We start from the raw sequence: 16,952 nt of genomic DNA on the forward strand, positions 1-16,952 counted from the left end.
ACGCGAGAGCATCTTCTCGGTTAAGGGAATTATGGGGGGATGGGGGGGGGGGGGGTGTCTCCTGCTTGGCCCCTTCCCTTTAAAGAGGGATAAACAAAGTTTTTCGTTATCATCATCACCTCCTGCTGTCTGTGTAATGTTGTAGAGTTTCAACGTGGTTCAGTGGCGCTGTCGGTGCATCGTCTGGGTTTGACAGCTGTTACAATGGCGCCCCGTTAGCGAGCTCTCGGGTTACCGCATTAGCATTATCGATGTTCTTAGCGTGCGGTTTCCCGCTGCTTATTCTTGTGATCTAGTGCATTATTTTATAACACAAACATGACCGTATGCCATGCCTTTTTTTAATGTGCTTCTTACCGCTTCCTTTCCACTCCAGAGAACTTGCCAGTATCTATAGCATCGACAAGTTCATAGACCAAACCGTCATGACATTAGTCGGGCAGCGGACTCGGGCGAGCGTCTCAGTGCGAGTTTTCCGAAGATCGCAGACCCGGCGCCGTAGCAGAAATCTTCCTCGTGTCTGTGCTTGCTGCATACCCGTGTTGTAGCCGATGACTGTTTGCCGGTTTTATGTTTCGCGAGCCAAGCTTCACGCAGCTTATTGTCCTGCGGCTACGTGTGAATAAGGCTAACAGCGGGCTCCGTTGCGTGCGACCGGCACTGCGGCACCGAGCAGTAGCCTACCATGTTGCGCGCCTTCAAAGGCAGCCACTACCTATCGTAGTGCTTTCAAGCGTTGTAAAGGAGACAGACGAAGCGGGAAAATCTCGCCACTAAATGAAGACCGCAGCTTAATAATAATAATATTTGGGGTTTTACATGCCAAAACCACTTTCTGATTATGAGGCACGCCGTAGTGGAGGACTCCGGAAATTTTGACCACCTGGGGTTCTTTAACGTGCGCCTAAATCTAAGCACACGGGTGTTTTCGCATTTCGCCCCCATCGAAATGCGGCCGCCGTGGCCGGGATTCGATCCCGCGACCTCGTGCTCAGCAGCCTAACACCATAGCCACTGAGCAAAGACGGCGGGTAGGGAAGCTTTGCCTCTTCTTGATACTTTTCCTCTAGTGCTGCCGGTGCAGCTGCTGCTGCTCCTGTTTCGGACGCCGCGTCGGGAGTGGGTTGAGAGGGTGCGTATACACGGAAGGATAGTGGAAGAGGGGAAAGGCGACGCGAGAAACTGGTTTGGACCTTTCCACTGCGTTGTCAGAATGCCCCCTGGAGCTCCCGTGGATGGAGTGAACAGAGTTAAACACGCCGGTCGGTTGAGCCCTGTGGTACCCGCCAATGTGGTGGTCTGCGTGGAGGGTCCCAAATCAAGCAGCATCGTTACCGGAGATTGCTAGCAAGGTGATTACCACATGTGGGTACAGGCTAACGATGATATCAGCTCCTACAAACGCTTTGTCCCAACTCCGTATTCACAGACGTTATACGGAAAGCTCTTCATTGATACACTGAACGGAGTACCGGACGGCCCTTAAGTTAAAGAAGACACCGTGCCTCAGTAGCACTTCTCAATTATTCCTTCGATGAGTTGAGAAGCAGCCCCTGATGCGCATTCGAGTAGACGCCGAAAGCGCCCATGGATACAAAGCTTTCTCTCAAGAATCGCCGTGGAGTGCAATTGACGTTCAGTGTCCCGTTCAGTCGTGGATCGGCACTGCCCCCCACTTTATTTTTCAGTATTTTTCAGTGAAGCTGGGATTCGAAATGGAGGGAGGGACGGAATAAACCCTCAATTTAGAACCTAGTCCGGACCTCTTGCTTTGAGATTGTCATTTCCTGCCAGACCTCGCCTAGCAGATTACGGACTTGCGGAATAGGAGCCTGGAGTAGAAGAGAGATGTGAGTGACAGTTAACCAGTTAGCCAGGTGGAATGCAGTGTTGGGTGAATTGTGTTGAGCGTGCATGGTAGCGACCTTTTGGACTATGGGGCATTCGCACAGAGTTTGGAAAATATAAGAAGTCCAGCAATGTTATGTAGCAGTGCGAGGCTCATTAACTCAGATTTCCTGGGCGAATTACAGCTGGTCCAGGGCAAACTCCCGCTAGAGCCGCCAGATTCATTTCATCTAGCTACGACCGGTACTCTAGTGTCACTGGAATTAAAGGAGACTTATCCCTTAAAGCATTATGTACCCGCAGAAAAATCGCACTGTTATGTTTGATACACAAATACATTCACGGCGCAACATAACACAAATTGCCTCTTGTAACCCAGCTGCGTACTTCTATAGTCTTCGTAATCATAACAGACTCAAGCGAATATTTGGTAGAATCAAAGCTTTTGATTCCTCAGCGTCGCCACAAGCCATTGCACTCTGGAATTATCTTCCTGACAGCCTTGTCTCCGTCACTAACCGTGAAACATTCCGCGATAATTTTTGCGCTCACTTTTTGTGGAGTTGTGTTTTAATTATTGTACAGAAAGTTTATAGTCCTTAGCAACGTTTATTTGTTCCTGTTTATGCTTTATGTATTTTTTCTTACTTCCTCCCCATCACTCAATGTTCCGATGTGAATCTTGGGTGTACTTATAAATAAATAAATAAAAATGGCTGTGGCTTAGCTAAGGTTAAGCCCAGGATGCGAAGCATACTAGCCTTTATTTTTTTACAGCGTTAAGGAGCTCGTGTCGCAGAAAAGCCGGTGTCGTCGGCGTCGGCTCAGGCGTGCGTCGCTTGCTCAGGCGCACATTTCGTTGCCGCGCCGAACGCGGCGTTGCTCGACGCTCACCGCGTCCGATGCGGGGCGCGTAGTCGCTGCGCCGTAGCCCATTGTCTTACACCCATTGGCGGGTCGACGGGAACGCTGTTGCGTTCCACTCTTGAAGGCGAAGCTGAAGCGTCCGCTTTGCAGCTGTTATGACGTCATATGGCAGCTACACTGCCGTGCGCGGCGCAGCAAGGAAGAGCGTGGTTGTGCGGCTAGTATGCTTCGCATAATAAATAAATAAATAAATAAATAAATAAATAAATAAATAAATAAATAAATAAATAAATAAATAAATAAATTTGCGACAGTTGCTGGCCTTCCGGCTGTCGACCGGCGGCCTCCTTGCGCATTGAGAGGTACCCGATCGAAGTCGCCGCGACGTGGACGGCGCTCGACGCCGCGGTCGTGGCCACGCCCACCGCGCCCAGCAGGGCCCCGGCGGCTGTGGATGCCATCGGCAGCTGGACCACCGGCGCAGGAGGCGGCGGCGGGCTAGGCTTGAGCGCCGAGCGCAGACGCGGCGCTGGAGCCGCGGGCCGCTCCTGAACACCTTCGCAGGAAATCCGGCCGCGCCGATTGCGCGCGTACAGCGAAACTCCGCTTATAGCGAGCCCGCCGCTTCAAGCAGCTTTGTGACAAACAATGCCTTGGTCGGAGTAGTCGATAAAGAAATACATGCAAGTGTATGCATGTAGACCGCATAACTCATTTAAGAGCAGTGGTAGGGGATCGATAACTTCTAATCGACTTTATTTGCGTCTAATGAGGGGTGCTGAGAGCGTGCTGAAAGAGCCAACAATAACGATGGCACGACGGACCTTGCCCGCCCAGCCCATGCCATCTTTAGCAAACATACGTAATAAATGCGCAATGAGCAAATTTACCGGAGCAAAAAGGCTAATGAACGTAACCAAGTCTTCGCGGGTATATTCAGTAAACATACACATATATGACGTTGACACATTTCCCAAATAGTAAGAGAACAAATAGATAGGTTGATTGTACTCTGCAGATTTCTGAATTACTTGATTGATGACATGGATGTGACCTATTGTCGAATATCCCTTCCTGAAGCCAAGCTGTTCTCTTGGTTGATCGAAGTCAAGTGTTGCCCTGATTCTATTGGAAATCATCTTGGTGAACATTTTATGCAATACTGAAAGCAAGCTATGGTGGGCCTAAAGTTATTCAATTCTTTAACGTATCCGTTCTGAAAGATTAGTATAATGTTGACATTCTTCCAGCTCTCTGGTATACTTGAAGTCGTGAGGGCCGCAAGCTTTTCAAGCATAGCACCTCATCCATCTTTGATTAAATAGACTGTTATTCAATCTTCTTCTGCCAATTATCCTCGGGACAAGTCTTGCAAGGCGCCTTAAATTCATCGCTTCTTATAGAACGAGCCTCTGTATCCTCTTCACCACTACTTCAAATGAAGATTGCATGGCTGTTCTAGGAGCTGTAAAGGCTAGTATGAATTCTTCTGCTGCTTTACTATATCGCGGAAATTGTTGATGACATTACCCTGCTTATCTTTCACTGCATACATCTTGCTCTGTCTTATGCCAAGTTTTCCGATCATTGATCTTACGCTGCGATCATTTTTTACTGCTTCCTCAATCTTTTAGACGTTGTAATTGCGAATATCGTTTGATTTCTTCTTGCTTATCAGCTTTGATAATTTAGCGAATTCTATATGATCATTTGAGTTGGATGCTTTTATGCTTTTTCGTTTCTTTATTAGGTCCTTTGTTAATTGGGAGAGCTCTCCTACTGGTTGCCTCAGTGCCTTACATCCCACTCCAACTGCTGCTTTTGAAATCAGCCTAGTTACGGCTTCATTCATTACTTCTATGTTTCCTTCATCTTACTGGGGGATGGGCGGGGGGGGGGGGGGTATTCTGTAAGAGTCCACCTAGTGGCCTGTTCATTTCGGTCGCTGCTCATTGGATACAGCTATACGAGCGACGAGGAGACAAGTGGCCCCAGCCAATCAGCAGCGGCCCAAATGGACAGTCCACTAGGTGAACTCCTACAGAATACCTTTCCTGTTCTAAAGCTGAATATCTGTTTGTGCGCAGCAGCATGAAATCGTCTACTTTTACCCTTGCTGCTTATAGGTTGGTATGTTTATTCTTGCCTAATGTCGAGATTTCTCTCTCCAAATTGAGAAAATCTTAGACCTATTTAATCTATGATCACTACCGTTTATCCTGTCTAACACTCCTAGATCCTGCACTATGCTGGAATGGGCAGAAATTTGGAGGTTGACAAATACCTTTGGTGACTGCGGGTTTCAAGGAATTTTCGAGGAGTTACGCTCTTTCGTTGTATCGCTTGCAGGGATATACCACCATCGTCCGAAGTAAGTGTTGGTTTCAGCGAACGAGTTTTGCTACACGAGCACATTTAACTAAATGCGTACAACGGTGTCTTGCGGACTGCGCCCTCTCTTTATCATTTTCCACAGGCACGTGCTTTGTACGAACAGCGTGAAACTTTCCCTTGCGGATTGTACAGAACCTCCGGGACACACTTGCCTGTCGCGCAGAACTTACAAGTGAAAGATAAAACAACTGTTACTATTCGCTACATCCGCCAATACTTCGTTGTCGCTCTCGACTCGGAACTGCGTTCAACGCCTGCACAAACTATGGGAGGTGTTCGTCCGCCGTTGCCTCGACCCTCAACCATGAAAGATTAAAGACGCCAGTGGCGTTCCGGCTCCTAAAAACGAGGCGAGAAATTGTCGAAGGCCGCGTTTGTTTAAAAGATGCCGCTTTTCGTGGTGGCTGTCGGCACTTACCATTCGCTACTCCCCCTGGAACTAGTGGGCACGTCTCCATGTCCTATGGGGCACCTTAGAGGCCGTGGAGGCGTCGTCTCTCCGTTTACCAAGCTCTTCTTCTTTTGTTTTTGGGCTGCGCATGCTCAGTATAACAATGGCTATAGTGATGATGATGATTGGTCTAAAACATGACGTGTACCCGCAGTGGGAGATTAGCCAAGAAACGGTTGCTCGGAGGAAACACAATAACTATGGGGAATACTGGAATGAGACGATAAGTTGGAAGCCCCCCAAAAAAGAATAATGTGTAATTGACTAATTAGACCAGTGAAATATAGAAATAAAGGAAAAATAATTTTGATGCAGTTATTCAGAGCATGAGAAATTTACAAAAAGACACCAGTGGCGACGAAGAAAACGGAATAGTGGAGCAAACGTGTTGTCGATTGAAGAATGATTCATTGCATGTGCGTTCGACCGACACTGTAATTTGGGTGGGTGGTATACACTGGTGGGCGAGCATACGAGATAAACATTCTAGTTCTAGAGCGGGAGGGTCTTCGAAATGGTCTTGGTTTACCAAAATTTGTTGCTAAAAATGTTTTATATGAAGAAGCACGACTGCTTACTCTTCCATGCCGATTCCACATTCTAACATTAAAAACATATTTAAAGATTTATGAATCTTATTTGAGACGATCACAATTTGTATTTATTCGTGAAATTATTAGTGGGCATTTTTCGGCGAGCATTGGCCCCGTTTACACAGAGCTCAGGTTTTGTTTGTACAAGCGATAGAGCCACTGAACGTTAATGTAAGCAAGATCATTTGCACAGACAAGCCGTCGCCTAAAATAAAGATTGAGTTTAATGATGTATTTCTATTCATTGTCAAACGCATGCCTACTACACGTTTAAACGGCATGCTGCAAGAGCCTTTAATGCAATTGGGTACAGATCATCTGATCGCGACTGATGCGTCAATGAGTGAGGAGAAAGCGGGTGTGGATATTTTCTCCGAGTCACTGCCCTGGGCATATCCATTACGCCTTCCCGATTGCACACCCATATTTCTGGCCAAACTATCAGCCGTTATCTTAGGGTCAAGAAAACTTCCTTTAAATTATTCAACTGCGGTTATAGTGACTGATTCACTGTCAGTATGCACATCACTCGCTTCATCTTCAGGCATTGCTGCAGCCAATACATTTAGGTTATTAAACCCTCCAAACTTAAGCCTAGTGCGATTGGTATGGGTTCCAGGCCATTGTGGTACATTTTTAAAAGAAATGACACACGCTTGCATGTATATCTCTTGATGGGTCAGTTATGTTAATTATGCCTGCTTATGCTAATGTCATTGCGGCTAGGTTTAGAGAACTTTACCTTTCCACGATTCTACAAAACTGAAAATCCAAACATTGGAATTTAATCATTTGCCCTTTTCATAGAACAATAAATGGTGTCTCGTACGCAAATTAGAAATCTCTGTAACAAAATTATGCTGCCGCATCACACCATTAAATTTTTACCTATATGCAAGCCTGGTCTGGCACCGTCCCCTCTGTGTCCTACCTACCAGGAACCTGGAAGCATTTACCACTTCCTACTAGCTTGCCGTCGACTTACATATCAGCGGAAGAAATCCAAATTTTCATTCCGAAAATTGGGTATTTCTTTAATTGCTCAAAATATCCTCTCCGGGGCTTCTTCGTTGGGCTTCGTTGGGCTTCGTTAGCCACACGACCAACTTCGTGGCCATTTGCGACTATCTCTATGACACAAGAAGGCTATCATGTTAATTCTTGAAATAAATGATCGGATAGCTCCTTAAGTTTCCGTCTGTGTGTTCGAAATTATTCTAATAATACCACAAAAAAACCCCACAATATTTGCTGCTTATACATAATTACAAATATCCTTATTTCTAAATCCGCCAGGTAAATCTATTTCCTAATCAACATAATTAAACCTTTTAAGTCACCCTGATTTACGTTTTAGTTTAGGTTTTTCTCTCTCCCCCTCCTTTTAACCTATCACCGCTGACTTCTTGGCCAATAGTGGGTAAGCGCCACGAATGAGGAACAAGCAAGCAAGCGAGAAAATCGCATACGCGGCGCTGTTGTCGTCGTCTTCGCTGGCCACAGGCTACAGCAACGACTTAGAACGCACAGTGCTCGTAGTCGAGAATATACGTTTCTGGTCTGGTTATCACGGACGAAAGAAAAAATAAAAAGGATGTGCACGAATGCTTGAAGAACTCCAGAGGCGACGGCACTGCTACTTCTCATTACTGTAAGCTCATCCCACGCTTGTTAACTTGGGTTTCCTTTCTTGTACATTTGAATGTACTCTAACTTAGCCCACGAGGGGCTAATGCCCCTCAGTGGGCATCTGCCATTGTCATAGTGGCACAACCTGCTCTTCATTGCTGAAAAGGCAAAAGAAGAGGGGATGTGAAAAGCTGATTTATTTTCTCGGACTGATGATCGTCGGTAACACTTTAGATAAGAAAGAAGCGCAACAAACTCAATAGTGCACAAACATCACGATTAGTTGACTCGCTACCATTTCGGAGATTGTCACGCGCTACCATAATGACAGTCATGTTCCTACTTTTTTTTACGGTTTCCATCATGCTGCAGTCACTGTCATCATCAAGCGGCGTCATCGGTAGGAAAGAAGATAAAGAAGGTTAAGAAAGCCAGAAGCTATTCGCCAGCGTCTTGCGCCAGTCTCCAGTGCGGAATGTCGGGAAGCGTCGAAAAAGCGGAGGATGTGGAGGCTGCGGAGGCACCAGAAGGGACTCCTGGGTTGTCCTCGCCCGCTGACCCCGCTTCATTGGCCATGGCCGAAATTGAGGTGGAGCTGGTCCGACAACTTCTGCTGCAGCTGTACGAGCAGCTTATGCGCCAGGTATGCCTGCCCCTATAATGGCGGCCAAAGTGCTTGGCGCGAAAGTGGGGAGGTGAAGGGGGGACAGGGACGGGCGACTTTTCCGTCACTGAGCTTCCTGGCTGAGTGAGTACCTGCAGCAGCAGTGGTATGGAAGGGTAAATTGGGGTGCCCTTCTTCTCCCTCAGTGACCCTCCATTTTCGACGCTGCTGCATGCCCCTGCATCCTTTGCCTTTGTCTTGTAGTGCCTTCCTGTTACCCGCATTCCATCATCAAGTTAACTAGTAAATTGTATGATTGCTCCTAGCCAGATTATATGGGTTGACTAATGCAATAACTTTCCCTTCACTCCGACACCAGTTCTCCTGTCATGACGACATATGCCGCTTTCCTGGTCTTCGAATTTCATGGTCTGGCCTCTTCTACTTTTTCCTTTTAATCTTGGCTATATAGAATATCAACTACCGGCGTTTACTATCAAACCAATAATTCCACATCCAAAATTGCTTAACGTTACACAGGTCATACTAAGAAATTCAACGACGATTACGATACTTCCTAATGCGAAATTTGAGCGCATTAGGGAGTATTAGGGAGCATACGTGTTTTACTTTCGCGATATTTGGCTGGCGCGGACAATCTGGCTCGTGCGGCAAGTTGCAACCAGAGCGAAGTGTGGCGCCACAGCCTCGCTAATTGGCAGATCGTGGGAGGCAGCGCGTGGGCGACGCGTGGGCGCGATTAGCATCAGCCGCCGCACGCAGACCTCCGCTCATGCAGCGTCATCGGTGAACAGACGACGCGCCCTACTCTAACGCCATCTCCTAGCCGTCGCCGACGCAAGGCTCGTCTTGCGCAGCATTACGCTTTTCTTCTCACGCTTTCGCCGTACCCTCCTCCTCCGGTTTCCTCCTCGGGCTCTTTTCGCTGTCACCGTCTTTCATCGGCTGCGCTCCGCGTTCGCTCTTTCATCCTTCGCCGCGCTCGTTCGCTCGATGACGAGCGACGTCGACGTTCGCGCCAGAAACGGGCACCGAAGAGCTGCGCTCTAAGATAACTTATTCGGGACGCTTCTGTCGGAAATGTCAACCCGTAACGGCTCTGCTCGGGATCTCAGCTGGAGCACACGACAGCGAATCAGTGGAACAAAGCGCCGCTTAGTGGAAAGTGAAGCGGCGGTCACTGGTTTTACGTAGGCCCTGTTTGCAGCTATCATAATTAAAGACGCTACTCCTTACAACGTGAAATTCTCTCACTCAACAGAATATTCATTTTTCTGTAGGCATTTTCTGTTTCTGTTACAGTATGCCGGTCATTTTCCTGCCAAGAACGTTACTCGCGTCCACACTTTCATTACACGAATGCCTTCGGTACACGCACGCACAGGAAGGTAACTGGCCAACTAGTCATGTTGATAGGTCAAAATTAAAATTCAAAGGTGTGTAACGTGTTCAAGAATAATCGCTGCAATCCACTGGCACGTTTCCAATAAGACAATAACGGAACGGGTGGCACCGAAGCCGCGTAGCTTTTAAGTGTTGTGGAGTTTAAGTGTTGAGGAGTTAAGTGTTGAGGAGTGTTAAGTGTTAAGCGTAGCTTGTAAGTGTCAAGTGTTGGCACACAGTACAACTGTGTGCCAGTGAAGGGGTACTGTAACTCTGCCTCCCTGATGCCTCAGGTCATCACGCTCATCGTGGCCGTCTCCATCTGCATGCTGAGCGTGAGCGTGCTGACGCGCGTCCTCCAGCAGAGCCACAACGACTACCTGCAGATGGGCTACATTCGCTTTCCGGAGGACGCTGCAGGCGCGGAGACCGTCGTGCTTATGAACTCGTTCGGGAATGCCTTCAGCTTCCTCGTGATGATCGTGATCGTCAACTGCGCCTTGGTGCTGCTATACAAGAGGGGCCACTACAACATCATCAAGGCGAGCACGCGTGATGCAACGCGTCGGGATAGCGTTCGCTGAGCTTCCCTAGTTACCGGCATAGATCCCTTTCCCTATTCTTCAATTTATTTATTTATTTATTTCATGTACCCTCAGGGCCATTGGCATTGTAGAGGGGAGTGGTTACAGGCATACAAAACAACAAAAATAGGAAATGTGATACAAGGAATAGGAGTATTGCAATAAAAGTTAACAAGTGTGCCTACTCATACAATATTAGCTAAGGCGTTCTTGAAAAGCTGGTAATCTTTGATGGTGGCTGTCAGTGCGGGAAGGTGATTCCACTCTGCTGCTGTACGAGGTATAAATGACTGGAAGAAAGCGTTAGTTCTACAAAATGGAACACCGACCTTGGAGGCATGATCTAGTCGAGATGATAGGTTACGTGGGGGAGGGATTAATTCGCTAAGCAGGTGTGGATGATGAAACATCTTATGGAACAGACAGATACGAAATGCTTTTCGACGTGAGGCTAGGGATGGTAGATTAAGGCTTGATTTCATTGAATATATGCTAGCGGTCCTGTTATAGTTGGAAAGAATGAAGCGAACCTAGTTATTTTGGACCATTTCTTGTGAATGTATTAGGTTTTCATGATGAGGGTCCCAGATGGATGCGGCGTACTCTAGTTTCGGACGTATTAATGTTTTGTACAACAGCAGTTTGAGGGATGATGGCGCTTTAGAAAAGTTGCGGCGGATGTAACCAAGCATACGATTAGCATTGTTAATTATGTATGTGATATGTGCAGACCAAGTGAGAGTGGAAGTGATGTGTATACACCAAGGTACTTGTATGAGCCTACCGATTCTAAGAGGACATGATCTAAGGAATAAGTGGGGATACTGTTGCAAGTTCTTGATACACGAAGAGATTTACATTTTGTGATGTTAAGTTCCATTAGCCATGTTTTACACCACAATGAAATAGCGTTCAGTTCAGTCTGAAGAGCGGTTACATCGTCACTGCTTGTTATTTCTCTGAAGATTACGCAGTCATCCGCAAATAAATGGATATGAGAGGAAACAGAAGAAGGCGAGTCGTTGATGTAGATTAGAAAAAGAAGAGGCCCGAGGACGAAGCCTTGTGGGACGCCGGAATGAACAGGGTTTGAGTGAGAGTTAAGATTATTAGCTGACACGTATTGCGAACGGTTTTTAAGGAAACACTCAATCCAAGCAAGAAGTTTGGGGTCAATGTTCATGAGCTGTAGTTTGTGAAGTAGCAGTTTGTGAGACACTTTATCGAAAGCTTTGGAGTAGTCTAGGAAAATGCAATCCGCCATTGAACGAGTATCAAGAATTAGGTGTAGCTTATGTATGAAGGAAGCCAGCTGCGTTTCACAAGAATATGCTTTTCGAAAGCCATGCTGTGAACTTGAAAAAAATGAATTGGACTCAAGAAAGTTAGCAAGCTGTGAATATAGGATGTGTTCTAATATTTTGCATGGGATACTGGTTAGTGAAATAGGCCGATAATCGAGACGAGAATGCTTGTCACCTGATTTATAAAGTGTAATCACCTTACCGACTCTCCAATCAAGGGGCAGGTATCCTGTGTCAAGCGACTGTTGAAAAAGTTTTGCTAGTAAATAGATGAATAAACAACAGTGCTGTGCAAAAATTTCACGGAAATTAGGTCATGGCCAGGAGCAGAGGAGAGACGCAACGATTTGATCACGGTTTCAATGCCACAGGGTTCAATTGTAATTGGAAACATAGCCTGGTAATCATAAGAAGGTGGAGTGGGTGGGGAAACATTACAGGTTACAGAAAAGTTTTGGATAAATGTTTCATTGAGGACAGATGCGATATGATCACAGGGCATGGCATTCCCCAAGTTATCTACAAGAGTTATGGTGTCATCATCTTTTTGGTTAATAACGCGCCAGAATTTCTTGGTATCATTTGGTAACATGGATGGCAGGGTGTGACATAAAAAATTGCTTCTGGCGTTTCTTAGCGCTGATACATATTCGCTTGAAGCCAATCGTGAGGCGCTCCAACGAGCTTCACTCGAGGAAAACTTTGCTGACCTGTACAATCGACTCTTTTTATTTGATAACCGTCTTATATGAACAGTATACCAGGGAGCGTCTGACTTGCTAGTTACGATGCGAATGGGAATGTACTTGTTGGTTAGGTAAGTGACTTTTTCTGCGAAGATTGCCCAGTTAGTTTCTACTGTACGGCTGTCGAAATCCTGGAGGAAAACATCAAGGAATGAACATAATTCTCTATTAATCGCGTCAAAGTCTGCTTTATTGTAATTACGGATGGTTACAGTCCTTTTGGTGTGTTTAGGTTGTGCGAGATTTAAGTGAAAAAAGAGTAAAGAGTGGTCGCTCATTCCTGGAACGTGAGTGATGTTAGAAACTAGGTCGGGCTGTGAAGCGAGAACAAGGTCAAAGGTATTAGCAGCAGAGTCTGTGGTTCTAGACGGTTCAGTTACAAGCTGTTCGAAAGTAAAAACGGAGCACATTTCTAAAAATTCTTTAGCTAGCGTGGAAGGTGGGTGTATCGTGGGGACAGTGTTAGGCCAGGTTATGTTTGGCATATTAAAATCACCAAGCAAAAGTAATGGGCAGTTTGGGTAACGGGATGAAACGATGTTAACAACATCGTGTAATTCATTTACGAAGTTCTGTGTATAGGTGGGGGGCCGATAACAGACCCCATTAATAAATTTCTTATGATTTAGGGCGACGCATGCCCAGACAGTTTCTAAAGGGGTGTTGACGTGCATTGAATTATGAATGGTGCATTGAATGGTGAATTAACGTGCATCAGTGTGCGCAGCCATTCCGGAACACATGAAGTTTACCAACTGTCAAGCTGCCGGTCGTATTCTTATTCAAATGTAAATTATGAACGTCCTGTTACGTGCTGTAGGAGACTTCAAGGATTCGGTACAAAGTACGACGTATAATGCCAGATCGTCTGAGTGTGCGTGTTTTGGTGTGTTTACAATCCTCAACACAGGTTTTAGGAACCGCTTTCTATACGTTGAACTGAATCTTGGGGCTTTACATCTGGGGTTTTACGTCCCAAGACACTAATTTGATTATGAGGCATGCCGTAATGAGGGAACTCCGGATAAATTTTAACCACCAGGAGATCTTTGGAGTGCCCCCAGTGTACGGGACACGGACGTTTTTGCATTTCGCCTACCGCGGCCGGGACTCGATCCCACGACCTCGTAGTTAGCAGCGCAACAGCATACCCGCTAAACCACCACGAGGGGTAGTTTATATACGTTAAAGGGGTTCGTAATAACTACATATATCGTAATAGCGAAGATACGATTTTCAATGCCGTCGACGCATGACAAACATTTAACGCGACGTTGAAGCTCTTTTTTTTTTAAATCGGTTAGTGAAGTGTATAACGCAGTCCTAAGCGGCCACTCGCTGTTTCCGAGTATTTGTTCGTTATTTGTGCGTATATGCAGGCCTGGATGATAACTGGAAGCGGCGTGCTGCTCTTCCTGACGGGCTACTATTACCTGGGCCGACTGGCCTTTTACTTCAACGCGCCGCTGGACCACCTGACGTGTTCGCTGTTCATATGGAACGTGGGCTTGACCGGCATCACGTCGCTGTACCACGACGGGCCGTTCCTCATGCAGCAGGGCTACCTCGTGTACATATCTGTGCTCATGGCCGTGACGCTGGAGGAGTCCTTCCCCGAGTGGACGTCGTGGATCCTCCTGGTGCTCGTCTCCGTGTGGGACATATTCGCCGTGCTCTGCGTCCTGGGCCCGCTCCGGATCCTGCTCGAGACGGCCAAGGAGCGAAACGAGCCGCTCTTCCCGGCTCTCGTGTTCTCCACGTCCTCCGCGTGGTGCTACGCCATCGGCGCCCGCTCGTCCCTCGACACTGCTGCCGGCTCGAATCACTCGCTCGCCGACAAGAAGCTCCTGCCCACGGATTCGGCGTCCGATCCTCCAAATCGGAGGGCAACGCTGACTTCCCAGTGCGCCGATCGCACGAGCAAAGTAGCGGCTTCGATTCGCTCCTGCCTCGAGGCGGCTGCGGACGACTCGCGGTTGGCCTCCACCTTCCGGGAGCGCTCGACGGCTTCGCCGAAGAAAGAAGACAACTTGCCCCGATTTAGCGATCCAAAGGAAGCCAGCGATCCGCCCTGCTCGACTGATACGGCGCGAGGATGTCGGAACGAGTTCGATGCGAATACCTCCACCGGGTCGACTCCGAATTCCGCGGCCGCCGGTTCTGTCGTCCCGGAGAATCGCGGAGAGTCGCACGCGCCACGGCCGCACCAGTGCCTCGACGAAGGCGGCGCCTCAGGCGGGGAGGACGCTCCGTTGCCGCCGTTGCCTCCCACCGCAGGCGTTCACAGGTGCCGCCACCACGGCAGAGCCCACCGGCGCCGAGCGGAACGGCGCCAGGCGGAGCGGCAATCGGGGGACGATATGCCGGGCAACCAGGGAATGAAGATGGGCCTGGGAGACTTCATCTTCTACAGCGTGCTCGTGGGCAAGGCGTCGCGACACGGCACCGCGCTGACGGTGATCGCCTGCTACGTGGCCGTAATCGTGGGCATCCTGCTCACCCTCTCCCTGCTGGTGTATTTTCAGAAGCCGCTGCCTGCGTTGCCGTTCTCGATCGGCCTGGGTATCGCGGCCTACTTTTCCAGCTTCTATCTCGCCGAACCTTTCATCGATGTCGTGGACGGGACCGTTTTCTAACTATAGCGGTCGCTTGCAGCTGTGGCGGCCGACTTGCCTTTTTTTTTTGATAGACAATAGCAGTGAGATAGATATATGATCAAGTTCAGCAGTAAACCTAGAACGACCTCAATTTTTGTCATTCTTCGTCGTAAAAGGGGAGCCCATAAGGCATCCACGCTGCCCGAAGTTATCGTTTGCTATTTATAAGCTTCTTATTTGTGTCCAGAACATTCATTTTCTGAAATGGCATAGGTATAGCTGGACTAACGTTAAATAAGATCGTAAGTCGCATGGTCAACGTGAGGTTTCAAAAGGTGAAAGCTTTTGTTTGTCTCTCTCAGTGTTCTCAAAGATTATGCATGCGCCATAATTGGCAGATATTAGCTAGCCTCTGTGGAGTCTAGAAAGCGATAAAAAGAAATAAACACACAAACACGCATAAAGACCTTGTTTTGCAGTCAATTTACATGGTTGCCATTTTTAAAGGTGATAAGTTGCTGTTTCAGCTCTGCCGATCATGATAGAATTCTCAGAAATAACACTCGATCTTAAGCAGCGTCTTCACGTCATTTAGATAATATTTGCAACGTGTGAGCACGCTTTAGGCTCAGAAAACTATAGGATGATGTGAACACGCTCTGGAGCATGAAAGCAAGTGAGATGACGAAATAGGGAGGACGAGCGCTTGTTCCATTTCGCTGCCTCTCTTCCGCATCGGACGTGTGTTCACTCCCACTTTAACCCCACACTACACACGAGCTAGTCCAAGAAGTTCTTTTTGAAGTTATGACATTACTTGAAGTTAAAATAAAGGGTAAGCAAATATGGTGGAGTCATAACTTTAACGGAGTCGGCGCATTACGTCCTTCGGTAGCGCTTAGCGAAATTACGTAGAGTTGACGAAATAGGGATAGCATCTACTAGGCTCAACTGTTTTGTTTTATCAGTGCAGGTGACGCATAATTTGAGCTGGCGAGCAACAGCTAATTTCTGGAGTTTTACGAGCAACACCACGATCGGATTACGAGGCGAGCCGTAACGGAGGGTTCTTGAACGCGCAAATGCCTTAAGTACACGAGCGCTTCTGCATTTCGCCCCCGTCGTAATGCTGCCGCCGCGGCCGAGGTCGAACCAGCAACCTGGAGCTCAGCAGTTCCACGCCTAGCCACCGCGCGGCCGCGGAGGGTCTAGCAGGCAACAGCATAATACCAACGAGGCGCCGAATTGATGATGGTTATTCCATAGACATTATTCCAGACTAGTGATTGGCCTTGAAACTGGCGATCGAACGACAACGAAAGTGTATGCAAGGCTATTATAAGTCTATTAAAGCGATAAATATATAGATTTTGAATAACCGCTGGCAGCTGATGCAAGCAACGCCGTCGTGGGTGGATTTTTACTTCTTTCTTAAACTGTCCCTTGTCAAATGTGGACGTTAAAAACCTTCCCTCGTTGCCCACACTTCGTTATTCGCACGTGTCCTAAAAATGAAATCCAAGACTCAAATCACACGTGCAAGCGTTAAAAGTGTTAGTGATATAAATTTCAGTGTTACTTTCGGTGCAACCCGGTAAGCCACTTTCTCGATAGTAAAGTAAAATAAAGCCGAACAACTTCTATATTGCAGAACACTAGTACGTTCTACTGCTTGATATGTGTTTTTTGAATGATCAGAGCGCGCTACTTCTGAACACTTATAGCGATTGCGACTAAGCATGAGGCGTGTTGAACTCCGCAGTGGGCGCGCACGGATTCCTGCCTTTTGTCCGCCGTGCTCTAGCGTGTGTGCATGTTCATAATCACGAGTGCTTCACAAGCAGAAATAAGCCATCTGAATGCAAATAACCGCTCACTATGGGCCCCCGATGGCTTACGTGAATGGTGGAGGTGATCAATCGGCGCCTGCA

General features: G+C 47.4%; 3 protein-coding genes across 4 annotated transcripts in view; 1 reads left to right on the top strand and 2 right to left on the bottom strand.

The window, feature by feature from the left end:
* LOC135918633 (uncharacterized) overlaps window positions 1-5,600 on the bottom strand; it is a 50,379-nt gene extending 44,779 nt beyond the window's left edge. The window contains exon 1 of the mRNA XM_065452262.1: window positions 5,528-5,600. Within this exon, the coding sequence (XP_065308334.1) occupies window positions 5,528-5,567 (40 nt within the window). The 5' untranslated portion in view covers window positions 5,568-5,600. The remainder of the gene's footprint in view (window positions 1-5,527) is intronic.
* The window catches only part of LOC135918629 (presenilin-1-like), a 28,927-nt gene extending 13,755 nt beyond the window's left edge, over window positions 1-15,172 (top strand). The window contains exons 2-4 of the mRNA XM_065452251.1: window positions 8,155-8,425; window positions 10,084-10,332; window positions 13,804-15,172. Of these exons, the coding sequence (XP_065308323.1) occupies window positions 8,258-8,425; window positions 10,084-10,332; window positions 13,804-15,060 (1,674 nt within the window). The 5' untranslated portion in view covers window positions 8,155-8,257 and the 3' untranslated portion in view covers window positions 15,061-15,172. The remainder of the gene's footprint in view (window positions 1-8,154; window positions 8,426-10,083; window positions 10,333-13,803) is intronic.
* LOC135918631 (uncharacterized) overlaps window positions 1-16,952 on the bottom strand; it is an 84,393-nt gene that overhangs the window by 52,724 nt on the left and 14,717 nt on the right. The gene's annotated exons all lie outside the window — the stretch shown is intronic.

Source organism: Dermacentor albipictus, chromosome 5 (assembly GCF_038994185.2).
Source record: "Dermacentor albipictus isolate Rhodes 1998 colony chromosome 5, USDA_Dalb.pri_finalv2, whole genome shotgun sequence".
Lineage (NCBI taxonomy): Eukaryota > Metazoa > Arthropoda > Arachnida > Ixodida > Ixodidae > Dermacentor > Dermacentor albipictus.